Source organism: Hippopotamus amphibius, chromosome 1 (genome assembly GCF_030028045.1).
Source record: "Hippopotamus amphibius kiboko isolate mHipAmp2 chromosome 1, mHipAmp2.hap2, whole genome shotgun sequence".
Lineage (NCBI taxonomy): Eukaryota > Metazoa > Chordata > Mammalia > Artiodactyla > Hippopotamidae > Hippopotamus > Hippopotamus amphibius.
In genome coordinates, this window is record NC_080186.1 from 115,103,314 (window position 1) to 115,124,527 (window position 21,214).

At 40.7% G+C, this 21,214-nt stretch overlaps 1 protein-coding gene across 1 annotated transcript; it reads right to left on the reverse strand.

Moving 5' to 3' along the window:
* Nucleotides 1–716: 716 nt before the first annotated feature.
* Nucleotides 717–13,428, reverse strand: LOC130845947 (filaggrin-like). The gene is made up of 2 exons (XM_057723834.1): nt 13,375–13,428; nt 717–6,089 (listed from the first exon to the last, which is right to left on the reverse strand). The coding sequence occupies exon 2, from the start codon at nt 6,045–6,047 to the stop codon at nt 1,506–1,508; it is 4,542 nt and encodes a 1,513-aa protein (XP_057579817.1). The 5' UTR covers nt 6,048–6,089; nt 13,375–13,428; the 3' UTR covers nt 717–1,505.
* Nucleotides 13,429–21,214: the final 7,786 nt, after the last annotated feature.

Genomic DNA, 21,214 nt, shown 5'->3' on the forward strand with positions numbered 1-21,214 from the left:
TTTATAAATGGTTGGGGACTTGAGATCTAACTTACTCAGAGTTGGGAGTTTGAGATCTAACTGGTATTTGGTATGGATTATTTTTGTGATAGATTCATCTGCAAAATGTGAACATTGGATTAGATATTTGTCTAATATTCCTTCTGGTCTGATATCATGCAGAAGGAAAACTTGGGTATGATTCTCACAGAGGGATATTCTTTCTAATGGTAGAAACTTGTTCACATTTTTACTACTCTTCCTTATCTCCTGCCTAAATCATAAGAAGTGTATGTTTTCTTTCCAGGATAGGAGGGCATTTTCTTTATTGCTTTTCCATTGTCAAGAAATTTCAGCACAGTTTCACTGCTTTCATTAGTTTCCATTGGAAATATTTCTTTGTATCTTTGTAAGAAGGACCTATGGTCAGTATTCTGTTTCCTGATCTTGGTTTGACTTGGCTAATAGCCACTTGGGTTGATGTTTTGATAATAATGATGCTATCTATGACTGAGCTAATAAGCCTTTTCTTCATCCTGTTGGTGACTCCGTGGAACAACAACTGTGTTGGAGAAAAATATAGGATTTGATTAAATTCTTTCCTCTTTGGACACCTTATTTCTTTTGCGTGGTGTACATCTGCCATTTGGACATATAGTTTTCAGTGAGAGGAAATACGTCATTCTTACCATGGGGAGATAAATCTTTTAGGGTCTATGAGAAATAAGCATGGAAGAGACACAGTATGATATATGATCAATTGTTTATTTTCAATTTTCATGCAGGTCACTTTTTGGATGCTATGTGCCCAAGGTGATTAACGAATACAGAATAATACAGAGTCCCAATAGAAGGATAATAGAGGCACATGTGCTGAGCCCTAATATTAATACAGCAGCTTTAGTCTACAAAACTGTGATTTTACATTTTAGGTTTCTTTGATATTTTTGACAGATATTAAGGTACCACTCTAGAGGTTCTGCAATTTAACCCCTCAAAAGAAAAATCCTTACCTTAAACCCAAACGCCTCAAATATTCATGGTTTTGCAAATTTAGCACTCCATGATATTGATTTCTCCCATTAACCATTTCCTAACTATAAAGCTCAAAGTTCCTATATATAAAAAAAAAAACCTATCACCAATCAAAGAAATAGTATAACTAATTTTAAACAAATGATAAGAAAAGATAGCCGCCCTGAAAGTATAATGAAAATTTTCTTCACTAAAAGTTATATAAGTGTCATTCTGATTCTCTGGGATAATTACTTTTTAGAATATTAGTTTCTGATTCATAATACAAATATCTTATGATGTCCAAATTTAGGCTGCTTAGAAATATAATTTGAATGGCCATATTTTCCAGGGTTTATATTATAGCCTGTTATTCTTCTGGTAATCAGATCTCTTCCTGAACACTATATAGCTAGAATAATGACTGACAATTCTATCCTAAGAATGGAAAAACCATGACTGCCCATACTCAAAATCTGCACTTCAATAGCACCCATGTCTCCTGCCTTGACTTAAATGTGCAGATGGTTCCTTAAACTGGACCCAGACCTTCCATGGGTGGTCACAGATTGTCTGCTGGAATCTTCGGAATGTCCTTCACTGTCACTGTCCTGACCAACACTGGATTCCCTGTGCCTGCCACTTCCAGATGCAGTTGAGGTTTGTCCGTGTCCAGTTCCGGAGTGTCTGGAGCCCTCTCTTGCTTGCTCATGGTGGCGCCCCTGTGTGTGGCTAGTGCTGGATCCTGAGTCTGCGTGCACAGATTCTCTCTGCCTACGTGTGTCTGTGTGTCCCTGATGTGACCCTGAGTGACCAGAACTGCCTCCTGCCTGGCCCTGGGCAGACCCATATTGGTTCCTTGAGCTGGATGCAGACCTTCCATGAGAGGTCACAGACTGTCTCCCTGAATCTCCTGACTGTCCCTCGCTATCACTGGACTGGCCAACACTGGATTCCCTGTTTCTGCCACTTCTGGATGCAGTTGAGGTTTGTCCGTGTCCAGTTCTGGAGTGTCTAGAGCCGTCTCTTGCTTGCTCATGGTGGCGCCCCTGTGTGTGGCTAGTGCTGGCTCCTGAGTCTGCATGCACAGATTCTCTCTGCCTACGTGTGTCTGTGCGCCCTTGTTGTGACCCTGAGTGACCAGAACTGCCTCCTGCCTGGCCCTGGGCAGACCCATATTGGTTCCTTGAGCTGGACCCAGACCTTCCATGGGTGGTCACAGATTGTCTGCTAGAATCTTTGGAATGTCCTTCGCTATCACTGGCCAGGCCAACACTGGATTCCCTGTGTCTGCCACTTCTGGATGCAGTTGAGGTTTGTCCGTGTCCAGTTCCAGAGTGTCTAGAGCCGTCTCTTGATTGCTCATGGTGGCGCCCCTGTCTGCGGCTAGTGCTGGATCCTGAGTCTGCGTGCACAGATTCTCTCTGCCTACGTGTGTCTGTGCGCCCTTGTTGCGACCCTGAGTGACCAGAACTGCCTCCTGCCTGGCCGTGGGCAGACCCATATTGGTTCCTTGAGCTGGACCCAGACCTTCCATGGGTGGTCACAGATTGTCTGCTGGAATCTTCGGAATGTCCTTCGCTGTCATTGGCCAGGCCAACACTGGATTCCCTGTGTCTGCCACTTCTGGATGCAGTTGAGGTTTGTCCGTGTCCAGTTCCAGAGTGTCTAGAGCCGTCTCTTGATTGCTCATGGTGGCGCCCCTGTCTGCGGCTAGTGCTGGATCCTGAGTCTGCGTGCACAGATTCTCTCTGCCTACGTGTGTCTGTGCGCCCTTGTTGCGACCCTGAGTGACCAGAACTGCCTCCTGCCTGGCCGTGGGCAGACCCATATTGGTTCCTTGAGCTGGACCCAGACCTTCCATGGGTGGTCACAGATTGTCTGCTGGAATCTTCGGAATGTCCTTCACTGTCACTGTCCTGACCAACACTGGATTCCCTGTGCCTGCCACTTCCAGATGCAGTTGAGGTTTGTCCGTGTCCTGAGGTTTGTCCGTGTCCAGTTCTGGAGTGTCTGGAGCCCTCTCTTGCTTGCTCATGGTGGCGCCCCTGTCTGTGGCTAGTGCTGGATCCTGAGTCTGCGTGCACAGATTCTCTCTGCCTACGTGTGTCTGTGCGCCCTTGATGCGACCCTGAGTGACCAGAACTGCCTCCTGCCTGGCCGTGGGCAGACCCATATTGGTTCCTTGAGCTGGATGCAGACCTTCCATGGGTGGTCACAGATTGTCTGCTGGAATCTTCGGAATGTCCTTCGCTGTCACTGGCCTGACCAACACTGGATTCCCTGTGTCTGCCACTTCCAGATGCAGTTGAGGTTTGTCCGTGTCCAGTTCCGGAGTGTCTGGAGCCCTCTCTTGCTTGCTCATGGTGGCGCCCCTGTGTGTGGCTAGTGCTGGCTCCTGAGTCTGCGTGCACAGATTCTCTCTGCCTACGTGTGTCTGTGTGTCCCTGATGTGCCCCTGAGTGACCAGAACTGCCTCCTGCCTGGCCCTGGGCAGACCCATATTGGTTCCTTGAGCTGGATGCAGACCTTCCATGAGAGGTCACAGACTGTCTCCCTGAATCTCCTGACTGTCCCTCGCTATCACTGGACTGGCCAACACTGGATTCCCTGTTTCTGCCACTTCTGGATGCAGTTGAGGTTTGTCCGTGTCCAGTTCTGGAGTGTCTAGAGCCGTCTCTTGCTTGCTCATGGTGGCGCCCCTGTGTGTGGCTAGTGCTGGCTCCTGAGTCTGCATGCACAGATTCTCTCTGCCTACGTGTGTCTGTGCGCCCTTGTTGTGACCCTGAGTGACCAGAACTGCCTCCTGCCTGGCCCTGGGCAGACCCATATTGGTTCCTTGAGCTGGACCCAGACCTTCCATGGGTGGTCACAGATTGTCTGCTGGAATCTTTGGAATGTCCTTCGCTATCACTGGCCAGGCCAACACTGGATTCCCTGTGTCTGCCACTTCTGGATGCAGTTGAGGTTTGTCCGTGTCCAGTTCCAGAGTGTCTAGAGCCGTCTCTTGATTGCTCATGGTGGCGCCCCTGTCTGCGGCTAGTGCTGGATCCTGAGTCTGCGTGCACAGATTCTCTCTGCCTACGTGTGTCTGTGCGCCCTTGTTGCGACCCTGAGTGACCAGAACTGCCTCCTGCCTGGCCGTGGGCAGACCCATATTGGTTCCTTGAGCTGGACCCAGACCTTCCATGGGTGGTCACAGATTGTCTGCTGGAATCTTCGGAATGTCCTTCGCTGTCACTGGCCAGGCCAACACTGGATTCCCTGTGTCTGCCACTTCTGGATGCAGTTGAGGTTTGTCCGTGTCCAGTTCCAGAGTGTCTAGAGCCGTCTCTTGCTTGCTCATGGTGGCGCCCCTGTGTGTGGCTAGTGCTGGCTCCTGAGTCTGCGTGCACAGATTCTCTCTGCCTACGTGTGTCTGTGCGTCCCTGATGTGACCCTGAGTGACCAGAACTGCCTCCTGCCTGGCCCTGGGCAGACCCATATTGGTTCCTTGAGCTGGACCCAGACCTTCCATGAGTGGTCACAGATTGTCTGCTGGAATCTTCGGAATGTCCTTCACTGTCACTGTCCTGACCAACACTGGATTCCCTGTGCCTGCCACTTCCAGATGCAGTTGAGGTTTGTCCGTGTCCTGAGGTTTGTCCGTGTCCAGTTCCGGAGTGTCTGGAGCCCTCTCTGGCTTGCTCATGGTGGCGCCCCTGTGTGTGGCTAGTGCTGGATCCTGAGTCTGCATGCACAGATTCTCTCTGCCTACGTGTGTCTGTGCGCCCTTGTTGTGACCCTGAGTGACCAGAACTTCCTCCTGCCTGGACATGGGCAGACCCATATTGGTTCCTTGAGCTGGATGCAGACCTTCCATGAGTGGTCCCAGAATGTCTCCCAGAATCTTCGGAATGTCCCTCGCTGTCACTGGCCTGACCAACACTGGATTCCCTGTGTCTGCCACTTCTGGATGCAGCTGAGCTTTGTCCATGTCCAGTTCCGGAGTGTCTGGAGCCCTCTCTTGCTTGCTCGTGGTGGTGTCCCTGTCTGTGGCCCGTGCTTGCTCCTGAGTCTGCGTGCACAGATTCTCTCTGCCTACGTGTGTCTGTGTGTCCCTGATGTGCCCCTGAGTGACCAGAACTGCCTCCTGCCTGGCCCTGGGAAGACCCATGTTGGTTCCTTGAGTTGGACCCTGACCTTCCATGAGAGGTCACAGACTGTCTCCCTGAATCTCCTGACTGTCCCTCGCTATCACTGGCCTGGCCAACACTGGATTCCCTGTGTCTGCCACTTCCGGATGCAGTTGAGGTTTGTCCGTGTCCAGTTCTGGAGTGTCTGTAGCCCTCTCTTGCTTGCTCATGGTGGCGCCCCTGTGTGTGGCTAGTGCTGGATCCTGAGTCTGCGTGCACAGATTCTCTCTGCCTACGTGTGTCTGTGCGCCCTTGATGCGACCCCGAGTGACCAGAACTGCCTCCTGCTTGGACATGGGCAGACCCATATTGGTTCCTTGAGCTGGACCCAGACCTTCCATGGGTGGTCACAGATTGTCTGCTGGAATCTTCGGAATGTCCTTCGCTGTCACTGTCCTGACCAATACTGGATTCCCTGTGTCTGCCACTTCCGGATGCAGTTGAGGTTTGTCCGTGTCCAGTTCTGGAGTATCTGGAGCCCTCTCTTGCTTGCTCATGGTGGCGCCCCTGTGTGTGGCTAGTGCTGGCTCCTGAGTCTGCGTGCACAGATTCTCTCTGCCTACGTGTGTCTGTGCGCCCCTGATGTGCCCCTGAGTGACCAGAACTGCCGCCTGCCTGGCCCTGGGAAGACCCAGGTTGGTTCCTTGAGCTGGTCCCAGATCTTCCATGGGTGGTCACAGATTGTCTGCTGGAATCTTCGGAATGTCCTTCGCTGTCACTGTCCTGACCAACACTGGATTCCCTGTGTCTGCCACTTCCGAATGCAGTTGAGGTTTGTCCATGTTGAGTTCCAGAGGGTTTGGTGACATCTCCTAATTGCTCATGGCGGTGCCCATGTCTTTGTGTAGTGCTTGATTGTGAGTCGAATATGGCAACCATGTTTTCTAGAAGAGTATCCCTCTTTAGCAAATATGTGTGAACCTGAAAAGATGAAATTAGAATGTAATTTTCTTGCATTTTTTTCTTTTTCTAGGTTTTAACAGTTTTTATAGTGAATTTTCTCTTTTAAACCTATATCTCCCGTTTAGTTGTCCAGATTTAAAAATAAAAAACAAAGAAGCCAACAAACCGAGAAAGAGCTTCTCTCTACCGTCAGTATTTGAAAATCAGTATGGCGTTTGACAGAATTACTAAAACTGCCAATTTTTTCATCTTTGAATACCATCACAGCCATTGTTAGATAGTGTTACAGACCTCAGTATGCTCTAGTTAAGACCCTTCCTCCTGATGATCTTCCCAGTGCACATATCATGATTTTAGAAAGGGTTACCATCAGCCACCAGAAAATTTGCTTGTACCAAGTTGCTGAAGATCAGTTGTTGAGAAGCTGATTTGATACATGATCAGCTTGTTTAGAGACAATTTTTTGTAAGCCAGTTTGTCAAATGGCCAAGCATTCAGTGAACATTCACTCAGTTTATCTTGTTTCCCCTAAAGAATTCATGAAGTTTGCAGCATTTTTAATTGGATAGCATGACTTTAATTAATTTTCAATATTACAAAAATGTTTTTTCGATTGGCTTTCACTTTGCCACTTAAGGAATAGCTTAAAAGGAATGTCAATGTCCCACTGAGGATGCAAAGAAGCTACCAAGCATTATCAGCCAATCTAAACAAGCATTTACTCTACAAAAACATTATGTAAATTTTATTATAAAATAGTAATTATTTTATAAAAGCATTATGTAAAACCAGACAGAAACTAAAATACTATAGGAAATAGTATTGTGAAATTCATGTCTGTAGTAGTCAGAGCTAAGGCATTTATGAATTTTTGCATTGTTTGGTAAGAGGAAGTAGGTGTTGATTAATTGTTGACATGATTAAGCATGTATTTTTATGAGTTTATGGGAACCATTAACAGAGTAGATTTTATAACTTTTTAACCATTAGAGGCAAAAGTGGAATGAAAAACACAATCAATTGAATAGGCTGTGAAAGACGAATAAAGCATAGAAAAGGCAGGGTAAACAGAAAGTATAAAATAAAAGAGTAGAAAAAAATAAAAGAGTAGAATTACATATAATTTTATCATTAATACAGTACATATAAAGGAAATAGGGTTGCTGGTTAAAAGACAGACTATAAACATTGAATTATAATAATAAAGTTATGTGTCTTGCAAAAACCATACCTAAGATTTTAGATTTTTTCATTCATTGTTATTTATGGTGGTATCAGACCTTGAACTTAATTGTAATTACAATATCTCTAAAATCTCAGTCTTGAGAATTTTTCACACTCTGATTTCTTGTACTGTGACTTCAATAATTCTTTGACCTCACTGTCTGTTTACTGCTTTATGTACTCACTTTCCTGTTTTCCTTGATTGACATTGTGGTTAATCTTTCTCATTGCTCCTTGCATACTCCCTCTATCCCTTGACCCACTTGTACACACTGGAAAAGCTCCAAGAGCTTCTTCCTTTATATCTGGGTATGTCCTTGGTTTTTATTTCGCTGAGAACTTGGTATCCATAGGAAAATAATTTCCTCATTTTCCCCAGTATCTGATTACCCAACCTACTGCATTTGAATCCATATACCTTAACCTTCACTGCTGTTATGGTGGATAAACTGTCTGTGGTTCTCCTTTATTTTGACATGGGACCTCACTCTCTCTTGCCTATTCAAACACAGCTTTTTCAGTTGTGCACTTTCATGCATTGTCAGTTTATCTTTTTCTATTGGATCATTCCCTTCAGCATATATTCATGCTGAAAGGTCTCTTATCGAACATCCTCTTACCCTGTCCCACATATTCCTTTAGGCACCACCTGATTTATCTTTTCTCTTTTATAGCAAAACCATTCAGAAAAGATGCTACGTTTTCTTTCTTCACTTCCTAGTTTTTTTTTTTTTGCTCAAATTATCTTTTTTCTATCAAAAATTCACTGAAACTCTCATGAAGATAAAAAATACCCTTCACCTTACTGAACCCAACTGTCCATTTTCATATCACATATTGTTTGACATATCAGCATCATTTAATGCTATTGCTACATCCTTCTTCAAAGAGTAGACACTTTCTCATTTCTCCTTTAACCTCTCTACCCACTTTCTCTTAGTCTCCTCTTCCAGCCCCGATGCTGATGTTCCTTGCAATTTACTCCTTAGCTTCTTTTCTCTATTTATAGTCCCTCAGAGGATCATCTAGCAGTAAGTCTGACAGATGAATTTTCAAAAGAAACAATAGAAGCCAGAAAACAATGAAATGTTTTCTTCATCTTCCTGTAGGAAAATAAGTTCTATCCTAGAATTCTATACCCAGTGAGAGTATTTATGAAAAAGAAAGCTTTTCTTTTTCAAGCATACAGATCTGTTGTAAAGTAAATATTAAAAGATGATGCTAGTTACAAGCACAGGGAAGTGGGAAAGAATGAAGAATAATCAAAAGAGTAAATGTGTGGGGAAAATCTAAATGGACATTGATTGCATAAAAATAATAACAATAATGATATCTTTCAGAATATAAGATAGAATTAAAATGTATGACACACTAGATAATGCTGGAAGGAGCAAATGGAGCTCAAGTATTATAAAATACTTGAACTTTTTGGGCGCTGGTTAAAATATGTTTTACAATATACTCTAATAAGTCAAGGCTACATACTGTAATCTCTCTAGGGTAAGCATGAAAAGAATAGTAAAAGAATGTAAAATTAATAAACTAGCATGAGGAAAATTAACTGACATATATTTAATTCATTCAAAAAAGTCAAGAAGAGAAAAAGAAATAAAAAAATGGGAAAATAGAAAACTAGTAGCATGGTAGATTTAAAACAATAATGCACTGAATATAAGTGAGCTAACTACTGTAATTTAAAAATGATTGTCAGCTTATATTGCAGAAAACAACTATGTGCTGTTTATAAGAAACACACATTAAATATGATAAAAATGGTTGAAAGTAAAAGGAGGAAAAATGATATATTATTCAAAAACTAAGAGAAAGCTATTTTGCTATATTAATTTCTATTCAGTACACTTTAAAACAAAAAGAATTATTTGAAGAATATCTCATAATAATAAAAGATAAATTTACCAGGAAGATATAAAAAATCAAAATTGATATATACCTAATAACATAGCCTGAAAATACATAAAATAAGAATTGACAGAATTATGAGGCAAAATAGACAAATCTATAATCATAATGGATTACACACCTCTCTCAGCAACTGATAGAACAAGTAGGCAAACAGATTGTAAGGAAATAAAAAATTCCACAAAATCCTGAATAAAAACATCAACTAACATATGTTGAACACTACACCTAAGAACTCCAGAATACACATCCTTTTGAAATGAACATGAAACATTTAAGTTTTACTATATGCTGGGTTATAAAGCAAGTTTCAACAAATTTTAAAGGATTGAAATCATACAGAATTTGTTTTCTACCATGGTGAAATGAAGCTAGAATTCAATAATAGAAACACACCTAGAAAAATCCCCAAATATTTGGAAAGTAATAAATAGCTTATAAATAAGAAATGTGTTATAGAATAAATTACAGTGGAAATTAGAAAATAGGCTGAGCTAAATGAAAATGAGAAAAATATGAAATAGCAAAACTTATGGAATACATTAATTCCATGACTAATGAGGAATGTATAGCTTAAATTCATATATTAAAAAAGAAAACAAAAGACTGAAGAATCAATAACTTAAGCATATATCTTAAGAAGTTTGAAAAAAAACCCTCCAATTCAGCTCAAAGAAAGTATAATGAAGGAAATAATAAAGGTAAGAACTGACATTAGTGGAATAGAAAACAAATGTAGAGAATCAACAAAGCCAAGATTTTTGCAAAAATCTAATAAAATTGAGAAACCCTGAAAGGTTATTCAAGAAAAGAGTAATCAAGTAATCAACATAAGGAAAGTAAAAGGGGACATTGCTATAGATTTTACAGACATTAGAAAGGTAAGTGCAAATTATAAAAGAACTTTACATGAAAAAATTTGCAAATTTAAATGAAATGGATATATTTCCAGAAAATCACTTCTTACCAAAATGGAATCAACAAGAAATAGAAAACTTAAATAGTTCTACATTTATTAAAGAAATTGAATCTTAAGTGAATACAGTTCTGGTGAGGGAAGGGCAGGACTGCAGGTTAGATGACTTTACTAGTGAATTTTACTTAAGTATGTAATAAATGACACTAACATCACACAGATTATTTCAGAGAAATGAGAAAGGGGAAACACATTTTATGAGTCTGGTATAACGTTAGTACCCATAACCTAAGGATATTACAAGAAACAAATTTTTCAGGACAATTTCTTTCATAAACATAGATGAAAAAATCTGAAAGAAAATAATAGTAAACTGAATCCAGTGTTATATAAAAAGAATATACACCATACCTAAGTTTTAATCTAAAAATTAAAGTTTGGTTTAACATTTGAGAGCTGATCAATTATTCATATTGTGATAGAATAATGGGGGAAATTTTTATGAACCTCTCAATAGATGCAAAAAACCATTTGATAAAATCCAACATAATTCTTATTTATAAATAAAACATCAATTATATCTAAGAAGATGCTATAGCAAACGTCATATTTAATGGTTAAATGCTGAAAGCTTTTCTCTCTGAGTTTGAGGGTGAGATCAGTACACCTGTTAATATCCTATTTGACACTGCATTGAAGCCAGAGCAATAGTTAAGATAAAGGATTAAAAACAGATAATTGGAAAGGAAGTAACAAAACTGTCATTACTCAGAGAATGATGTGATTTTTATATGTGGAAAATTAAAAAAAATGTACAGCTAATCTATTAGAATAAATAAAATTAACAAAGTTCCTGGATATAAGATAAATATACAAAAGCAATTGTGCTTTTATACAAAATCAATAAAATATTAGAAAATGAAATTAAAAATGATACTATTTACAAAAGTATGAAAAACTCAGGAAATTCCTAGGAATAAATCTAATGAGAAATATGAAAGATATGTACTCAGAAAGTTACAAATGTTATTGAGATTAAAGAAGATTTAGATAAATGTAAGAATATGTCTTGTTCATGGGTTGAAAGTGTCAATATTAAAATGTCGTCTCCCCAAATTCATATTTACATGCAATAAAATTCCATTCAGAATTTGTGAATTTTTTAAAGTAAGGATTGATAAGGTGATGTCTAAAATTTATATTAAAATGTGGAGGGACAAGATAAGCCAAGATAACCTTGAAGAAGAGAAGGTTTGAGAACATACCACACATGATAAAGTATGTAAAGGAAGACAGCCTGGCATTGGCTACACAAATAGATCAATAAAAGATAAGAGTCCAAAATCAAACCTATATCACTATGGATATTTGATTTATGATAAAGGTGGTGGTGCAGGTCTGTAGGGAAAGGATAGTCTTTTGAATAAATGGTGCTGAGTTTATTGAATTCCCTTATGGAAAAATAAATTTGTTCCCAGGTGGTTTTTACATGTGAAAGATAAAAGAAGACAATATAGGAGAATGTCATCAAGAACTTGGGGTAGAGAAATACTTTGTGAATAGAACTCAAAAAGTATTAATGATAAAGAAAAAGATTGATAAAATGGACTGCATTAAAATAGGAATATCTGTTTATTCAAAGACTCTGTTAAAGGAGGGAAGGAAAGCCATTGAGTGGGAGGATATATGCGACACATTTAAGCAATAAAGGGCTCTATGCTGAATATAAAAATAACTCGTATAAATCAATGTGAAAAATACAGACAACCCAATAGAAAAAAAGGTGACAGCAGAGGAGCTTTACAAAACAGGATATCCATATGGCTAATAAACACAAAAAAGTTCTCAACCTTGTTAATCATCAGGGAAATACAATTTAAAATTACAGTGTGCGACCATAGTACCCCCACCAAAATGATAAAAAAGACAAAAGGGAAAAAGAATCCTAATTCCAAATATTGGTGAGGATATGGAGAAACTGACACTTTCATACACTGCTAGAAGGAGCATAAACTGGCAGAAGTACTTTCAAAAATTGTTTGGTAATACCTAACATCAGTAATTTCCTCCTAGGAATATTCCCAATAGAAATATATACACATTTGTAACCAAAAATCATGTACAAAAATGTTCATAGCCCCATTATTTATACTACCTTCCCAAATGGAAAGAACCCAAATATCTATTGATAAAAAATGAATAAACTGTGGCATTTCATATAATAGTCAGAGATGGGAGTGAAAGATAGCCTAGACTAGGATGGTAGTGGTGGACAGGGACTAAGATGAGTTGGCATGTCTTATAGTCAGAGTTGGCTGGTCACGGTAATGAGTAACCGTGGTATAAAGGAGAGATGGGAGGCATGCATAACTTCTAGATTTTGGCTTTAGCAAAGAATTATTTCTCACTGTTTCTATTACCCCATCATCTCTCATCTACACTGCAGTTCCTCTCCCTGCTCCCACCATTGCCTGTTATCCTGTTTTCCACATAGCAGCTCAGAATGATCTTTTTACTCCTCCTGTTTAATACTCTCCAATGGCTTCTCATATACTTAAAATAATGTCCAAACTCTACTATGCCCCTCTTTACATGGTCTACCCCTGTGTAGCTCTGTAACCACCATATACCACTGTTCCTCTTATTAAACATGCCCTAGGCACACTAGCTTCTTTTTGTCCTTTGAAGCAAGTTTGCTCCTGTTTTAGAATCCTCTCATTTACCTTGACTAGTTTTTTCTGTCATTAAGATCTCTGCTCAAAAGATATCTCCCCAGAGGCCTTTTCTAGCCCTCCAATCTAAAGAACTGTCCTCCTATTACTTTAGTATATCACTTATTTTCTTCACTGTTCTTATCACTGTTTGAAATTCTTATTCATTTATTGTTTACTGAATGTCTCCCCCTACTAAATGTAAGCTCTTGAGAGTAGGGAGTTTATGTTGTTCATTGCCACATAATCAACCAAGAGCAGAGAAGCACTTGGCAGATAGAAGGCAGTTAATTTATATTTGTTCAGTGCATGGATAAATAGATAATCCAGCAATATGAAGAGAGTAGCCTCGTGGAAAGCAACGTTATGCCCTCATTTTCCTTCTATGTCAAAATAAACTTTTAGGAACATTGCCACCAAAAATAAAGAACCCCATACATCCAGAACTTTTGACCTCAGACCACACATACATCCAGATCTCCACCTTGCTTAAGAGCAAGTAGACAAGTTAGAGGTATTCCCTCTTACTTACTTCCTTCCTTCACCAGAAGAGCAAGTAGAATGTAGCCTGAAGGAGCTTGCTGGGTGCTGAAGTCTGGGATAATGGCCTTTTTATAGCAGGTCCATCCAGGGAGGGGCCATCTTCTGTGGGATGGCCTGATTCATTCCTTAACCAAACCCAGATCCACCCATACCTCCACCTCTATTTCTCTAGCGACGTGTTTGCTTCGCAACTTGCTCACGTACTCATCTGTACTTGTTTGACCAAGTTCCAATTGAGGTTTACATCATTCCCATGTATACTGGAGATTATGGAGGATACACTTTGGCTAGCATAGGTTCTTTGTTGTGCAAGGTCCACACCTTCTAGGTTTTTGCTGTTGTTGTTGTTACCCCACTTTGAACGGTGGCTGGTGGATAAATACCTATGGATGCGTGTACTTCTTATCCTTGGCTCTAGAGGAGTAGAACAAACAGTTTTGAAAAACTTAAATTCAATTTATATTTAAGCAAGCATCACAAGCACCTATATGCATATCCCTTTTTATCTATGAGTTCCATCTCTGAATTCTGAGAGAACTTGCCATGATGAATGCTGATCTTCTAGAAAGTATACTGAATACAGAGAGGATCAGCAAATTTAATTTTGATTTTTCAAAGGAGAACAAGAAAGTGGGCTCTTGAATTAGAAGCAGTGATCACTCTGAGCTGGCATGAACTTACTGGGCAAGAATCATGTCTTGTTTTCAAGGCTATTACATTGGGGTATCAGACACATGTTCTATGTACTCTTCCTGTGGGTTGAACGTTGGGTTTTCTCACTGACCTCATAAATATACAGGAGATGCCTATCTTTGGCCTTTCTCTTAATTTTCAGACAGTATGTTGAATAAAGTACGTGTCCATGTGGCTGCCCCCTAGTTACCTCAGTCCATACTCTTCAAAACAGAGCTCATTATCAGGCCTTATGCCAAAATATCCCATCCTCCAGAGGTCTACGTACTGGTTATTGACACCTCCATCCACTGAATGTCTAATGCCCCACAAAGTCATTTTCCATTTCTCCCTCTCTTTAGCCCTCATATTCATGTCATGACATGTCACTTCTACCTACATTTGTATTCTTAATATGCAGGCCTGTTCTCTATCCCTAGTGCAGCAATTTTGGCTCTAGACCTCACCATCTTTCCACTGGACAGTAGTAAAAAGTGTCATTACCAGCCCCTCGGATGTGAGCCTGCCTGATTCGTCTTTTACTCGTATCATATCATTCCTCTGGTGGCTCTTGCTTGCCTGGAGCATTCCAAACTTGTTTACTTGACATATGAGCCCTTCACACTAGGAATGAATTTGTATCTTTTTAGCTGCTTCTCTTATCACCTGTATTTTGTGGCGAAGTCCCTCTAGACTGATCCACATTCCTTGCATGATCTTTTAATGGTCCGCCACTGCTCATATTCTCTACATGCTGTCCTTACTACCTGGGGAGTCCCTCAACCTTAGGTTCTCTTCATCCTTTAAGCCCTTCCAGAATCACCACCTCCTTCAGAAAGCCTTACTTTACATCTCCAGATGGATAGCTGTTCCCTCACATACTCTGTATTTATCTCTGATGTAACACTGGTGATACTTTAGTTATTCATTTTGGTGTCTGCAGCAGCCCCCAACTTCCCAATTTTGTGCCACTTATCACACTGGTATTGACTGAGTCTGAATCATTTTTTGTGTTCTTGGGCCTTTTTAACAGTTCCTGAGACATGATCAAAGAAGTGCAAGGGTGGGGTGCTGGGGGGAGGTGATCTTGTTTAGAGCCAACAAGGGAGAAATATGCCTGAGTTTTAAAAACTCTCTTTAGTGCCCTAATTTCTAACCTTATGAGGCCATCATTTCCCCCCCCTTTTTGGCACATTAGTTAACATCCAAAGAACACAGGTCTTCATTTTCTGCTCTTTTCTTCCTGGGTTTAACTGTCTTTTTGTGCCGGGAGTTACTGTTATTGTCTGTCTCTTACCAGGCTGTAACAAAGTAGTCATCTGTATTGCAGGCTTATTATGTGCCAAGAGTGTGCTAAGATTTTGCACGTACTTCTTCTAAGCCTCAGAACAACCCTGTGAGGGCATTATTATTATCCTTAATTTTGAGATTAGGAAATTGATAGTGATAGGGTGCACAAGATTACCCAGCGAGTAAGTTGCAGAACCAGGATTCAATCCTAGATCATTCTTACTCCAATTCCCACATTGTTTCCAGTACACCACATTTCTTTGGGTGTGAACTCTTCTCCTTCTTTCTTAGCTTTATTTATATTTTTGGTATTTTCAACAGTGGTTTCTCTCGAAGTTCCATACGTCCTGGGTGATCTTAACAGTGGAAATCGTTGCAGGGGCAGCAGTGTGAGTGAGCTGAGAAAAGTGGAGTCCAGAGAGTGGCCAGGATGGGGTAATCTGGGATCCGATGTTTTAATACCCAGAAGACACAAATCTCACAGGTTCCTATCCATAGAGAGGGCCGTCCTAGTAGTCTACTCCAGGACTGTTTTCTTCATCATGTGATGATCATTATATCCTTATCAATGGCTTGGATGAAAATGTGGGCAAGTGGCAACTATTTTTAGGATACACTGAGGATCCAAGGAAATTTCAGCATGTGGCACCAATAGCTCAAATCTAATAAAAGTGAATTTTACCGAAATGAAAGTAAAATTCTGACTTTGGTTCTAAATTAAACTTCACAAGGACAGGGTATAAGACATGAGTAAAAGAAGGGGTACTGTGGCAGTGGCAGTGTGATGTCATAGCCCAAAAGGTAATGCTATTTCAGGCTGTGTTAAAAGAAGCACATTACCTGGAACAAAATAAGTGGTGGTGTTCTTCACTCAGCACTTGTCAGATTGTTTCTCTAGCTTTTAATTCAGTTTGACACCTACTTCTCAATAGGGATGTTGTCAACTTGTTCTGTGTTCTGAGTCAAGTAAATAGGGCGATTGGCCAGATGAGTGGTAGAGGGAACCGAGTGAGAAGCAGATGGTGGGAGAAGAATATCTGTTTTCAATGACATGAGAAGCTTTTATTATACTTGGATTGTATAAAAACTCAGATAAGTGGGTAGAAATTGTAGGGAAGCATATTTTGGCTTTGCATAAGTAAGAACGTGTTAACAGTCAGAATTGTCCCAACATGAAAAGAATTATCTTTGTAGATAGTTCCCTACCACTGCCTAGAGAATGTTGAATTAGATGAGTTGTTGACAATCAACGGTGTAGGCTCTTTTCATTGTGGTTGACAACCAGGAGGTCCAATGTTGCATGGCTGATAAATCAACAGTTCGGGAGTCAGATCTTCAACTCAGAGTTTTCACTCCAAATGTACTTTGCATTTATATGTATTACTGGGAGATGAGTATGAGACAGGGATATTTTGGAGGGTCGTTAAGTAGAGGAACACTGGGTGGGGGGTGGGGCGGATGTCTGGTAAATCCCTCTTTCCACCCGAGAGCTGTGATTCTATGATTCAGGTAAATTTCTTTGACTTGGTTCAGCTCAGCTCAGATGGGTATTTGATCAGTGCAGTTCGCTAACTGCAGGGGTAACAGGACTATCAATTCCAATGTAGTGGAATTTCCACTGTATCCTATGTATATGGGGTATGTTTCCATACTCCACTTCCTGCCAGCACACCTGATCCCTCTTGCATATTAACGTTGTACCTTCATAATCTTAAAGAATCTTACCCCCTTAAGCCTTTAAAATTACTGGCCATGGAAGAATGAACTCTGAGATGTGGGGCGTCTTCTCTATCCTCAGAGAGAACTTACTCTTCGCCTCATTGTTACCAGACAATGAAATGGTTTCAGAGGCATTTTAGGTGTCCACAGTTACATCTTGTGGCTGCCCGGATTTGTTAAGACGTGAAGAAAACTCCCCAAATGTCAGGAGTTATTGACAAATCAGAAATTATAGGATTTCAATTGCAATCATTCATTAGTGGTTGTCCCTCCCTTTTCCTATCCAATGGGCTGGAAAGGCATTATGCTGCCATTTGGCCTCTGGGCTGCTGATGTGGGTCAGGTTGTCACGATTCAAGGGAACAGCCCTTTGAGATGTGTGACTGAGGCTGTAGGAGGGAAGGGGAATTGGAATTTGCGGTTAAATGATTTCCTACAGGAGTTGTAGTCATCTCCTGGGAGGTGCTGTTTTGGGGGTGGAAGTTTTCCAGGTTGAATATTCTCTTGGTTTCCTTGGTATATTGTAGGTGATGTTCCTTCTTAGCGATCCAGTGGTGGAGCAGGCTCTAGCAGGAGCACCTTTACTCATAGTTTGTATTTACCATGACAATAGTGAAGAAGAATAGTGTTGATCCCAAGAAAAAATCTCAAGTTGCCTTCAGTGACTTCAGGTTCTTCTAAACGTATGTGTGTGTGTGTATGTATCTGTGTGTGTGTTTGTGAGAGAGAGAGGGAGAGAGAGAGGAGAGAAGAGGTATTGGGGGATGAGAGTGAGAAAGAGTTTTTGTAGATGTATAGAAGCCATTTCATGCCAATCTGGATTGCGTCTCAGTTTTTTTACATGCCCAACTGACAAGTTGGAAATTGAGAATTAGAATTGAAGGACTCCTATGGTAGAGGTGTTGTACAGGGTGTGTGTGTGTGTGTGTGTGTGTGTGTGTAATACATACAACTGATTCCAGTTACTAAAGACACAAGTCACACACACATACACACACACACACAGGCACACACACAATGAGCGTATGTGTGAGACAGTCACAGAAGAAGTGATTAAAGACAAATCTTTAAATAGTGGGGAAATATTTCCCAGGAGCACTTATATCAATAAAACTTAATTTTTCTAAAAACATGGTGGTTTATTACACCCCTCAAGTACAATGCAAAGATGGTCAGAAGATTTCTAGGGTGAGAAGGGAATAGCATCTATGCAGTACTGTGTTATATGAAAGTTTTCTCTCGCAATTAGGGACAAAAGTAAGAAGAGAAAAAATAATAGAAAGGATGATAGAAATACAACTGATCACCTTATTGTAGTTAAGGGAAAAGCCTTCATGACAATTTTTGAATGCTTATGAATAGAGAGGTTATGAGATCCTCAGAGTGGCCACATCGTCAGTGACTAGTATCAGCACTAGGATTGAGCAGTCCCCGTTCCATGCTCCATAGAAACAGTGAGTTTTGGTAACAGTGTGGTGCAGCATTAGGAAACTGGAAAAAAAGAATCCAGGAGCAAGCTAGGACAGAGACATTATAGCCATTATGCCCAGACTCCCCCAAAGTCACCTGTTCAGATGGGGTCCAGCATAGGCTAGTAATTACAGGAGAATGGGGAAAATCAAAAGGAGCTAGAACTTGGACCAAGCTCCTACTCCCCTTCTTACCTGCTTCCTTTATATGTAGGGATATTATAGGAAGATGATAGATTGGAGTGTATTCTGGAAGCAAATTTTTTTGCAGGTGTCAGAGGGAAGTTCAGGTGAAGAACAGGTCACAGTGTTCAGGGATCATTCAATCATTCATTCAACAAACATCTATTACCAGTTGATTACTCACTAGTGATCATGCCTGTCATGTGGCCGTCAATGAAGAAGTCATGCTCCCTGTCCTTAAAGGGTTCATAATCTAAAAACAGATATGTAAACAATGTGATATGTATTCATATATATGTATGTATACACATATAAATTTCTTTATCCATTCATCTCTTTTTTTTTTTTTTTTTTATCCATTCATCTCTTGAAGAACATTTAGGTTGTTTCCATATTTTGGTATTGTGAATAATGCTGCAGATATCTCTTTGAGATACTGATTTTATTTTTGTCAGATATATACCCCAAAGTGGGATTGCTGGATCATATGGTAGTTCTATTTTTCATTTTTTGAGGAACTACCATACTGTTTTCCATAGTGGCTGTACCAATCCTACCAACAGTGTATAAGGGTTCCCTTTTCTCTATGACCTCGCCAAGATTTGTTATCTCTTGTCTTTTTGAAAGAAGCCATCCTAACAAGAGTGAGGCAATATAGCTCATTGTGGTTTTGATTTACATTTCTCTGATGTTTAGTCAAGTTGAGCACCATTTTATGAACCTAACAGCTATTTGCCTGTCTTTTTTTTGAAAAATATCTATTTAGTTCCTTTGCCCATTTTGAAAAAAAGATTTTATTTTATTTTATTTTTGGCTGCGTTGGGTCTTTGTTGCTGTGTGAAGGCTTTCTCTAGTGGTGAGCGGGGGCTACTCTTTGTCATGGTGCATGGGCTTCTCATTGCAGCGGCTTCTCTTCTAGAGCACGGGCTCTAGGCATGCGGGCTTCAGTAGTTGTGGCATGTGGGCTCAGTAGTTGTGGCACATGGGCTCAGTAGTTGTGGCTCAAGGGCTCTTGAGTGCAGGCTCAGTAGTTGTGGCTCACGGGCTCAGCTGCTCCACGGCATGTGGGATCTTCCCAGACAAGGGCTTGAACCCGTGTCCCCTGCATTGGCAGGCAATTCCCAACCACTGTGCTACCAGAGAAGCCCCTTTGCCCATTTTTAAATTGGATTATTTGCTATTTTTGCTATTGAGTTGTACAAGTTCTTTATTATTATTAATACTATTTTGGCCTTGCCACATGGCTTGTGGGATCTTAGTGAAATCACAGAGTCTTAACTACTGGACTGCTAGGGAATTCCCAAGTTCTTTATTTTTGATATTAACCCCTTATCAGATAAATGGTTTGCAAATATTTTCTTTCATTCTATAGGTTGCCTTTCCAATTTATTGATTGTTTCCTTGCTGTGCAGAAGCTATTTAGTTTTATGTAGTACACTTATTTATTTTAGGTCATTCTTTTGTAGAGAGATGAAGAGGAGTTGATATTTGAGCTGGGTTTTAAAGAATGCACTTATTGGATTATGTGGGAAAAAACAGGGGGAGACGGACTTGAAAGGCTATATGGAAAGGCCTGAAAAGCCATACTAAGTCATGTGATGTTTTCTTATTGACACTGGATTGCAACTGGAAAGTTTATTAACTGAAAAAGTGTCAGGATCTGATTTTTATGTAGTAAAGATAACTCTACTAAGAATATGGATGGCGAATTGAGTTTGTTACAGGCAAGGATGCAGCCAATTTGAAAAAAGAGGTGAGATGAGGTTTCAAACTAAGGTGTTGGCAGTAGGATTGAAGGGAAGAGACATTTCAACATTAGAGTTGACAATGCATTGGACAAGCAGGTTGAGGGAAGGAAAACAACAAGAGACAATAGGTTAGAGTTTTGGCAATAGCTGATGTAGGCCGACAGGTTAGGGAGGGGCAGCCTCGGCAAAATAGGGTCTGACAGGTGGACAGAACTCAATGGTGGAGAAGTCAGGCATAGGAGATTTAGATGGGCAGGTGATGGGGAGTCGATATCAACAATATCAGTTAGTGGGTAGCAGGATTTTAGAGCTAATCTTTCAGGCTAGGATTCTAATTTTGGAAATAAGGAAGGCAGAAAAAGAAGAGCTCCTAACACAGGGCACTCAAGAACCAGGAACCAGGCAGAGACCTGGTTATCACCACTAAGAGGGATCGAAGCCAGACTAGCAGAATAGGTGCCTTGATGCTGATTCCTGAACTTTGGGGAACTTCCACTCTTAAATTCCTCCTGTTGAAGGTCAGTACTTGTACTGGGTGACGAGGGATCTCCCTGAACTTCCAGCACCTGAAGAGCCCTGTACCTGCTCTGCACCCACTTGTTATCAGCTTGGATGTTAGTACACACCCAACCCCCCACAAATCTCCTGGCTACTCATCCATCATAATTCACCACTTACACCCTGTAGATGAGGCAGATGTTTGGCTGATAATCTCCATGATTATTGGTGTGGCCCAGCTCCAGGATAT

What these genes read in the sequence shown, in the direction of transcription:
- LOC130845947 (XM_057723834.1), bottom strand. Translation starts at nt 6,047, where the DNA reads ATGGTTGCCATATTCGACTCACAATCAAGCACTACACAAAGACATGGG.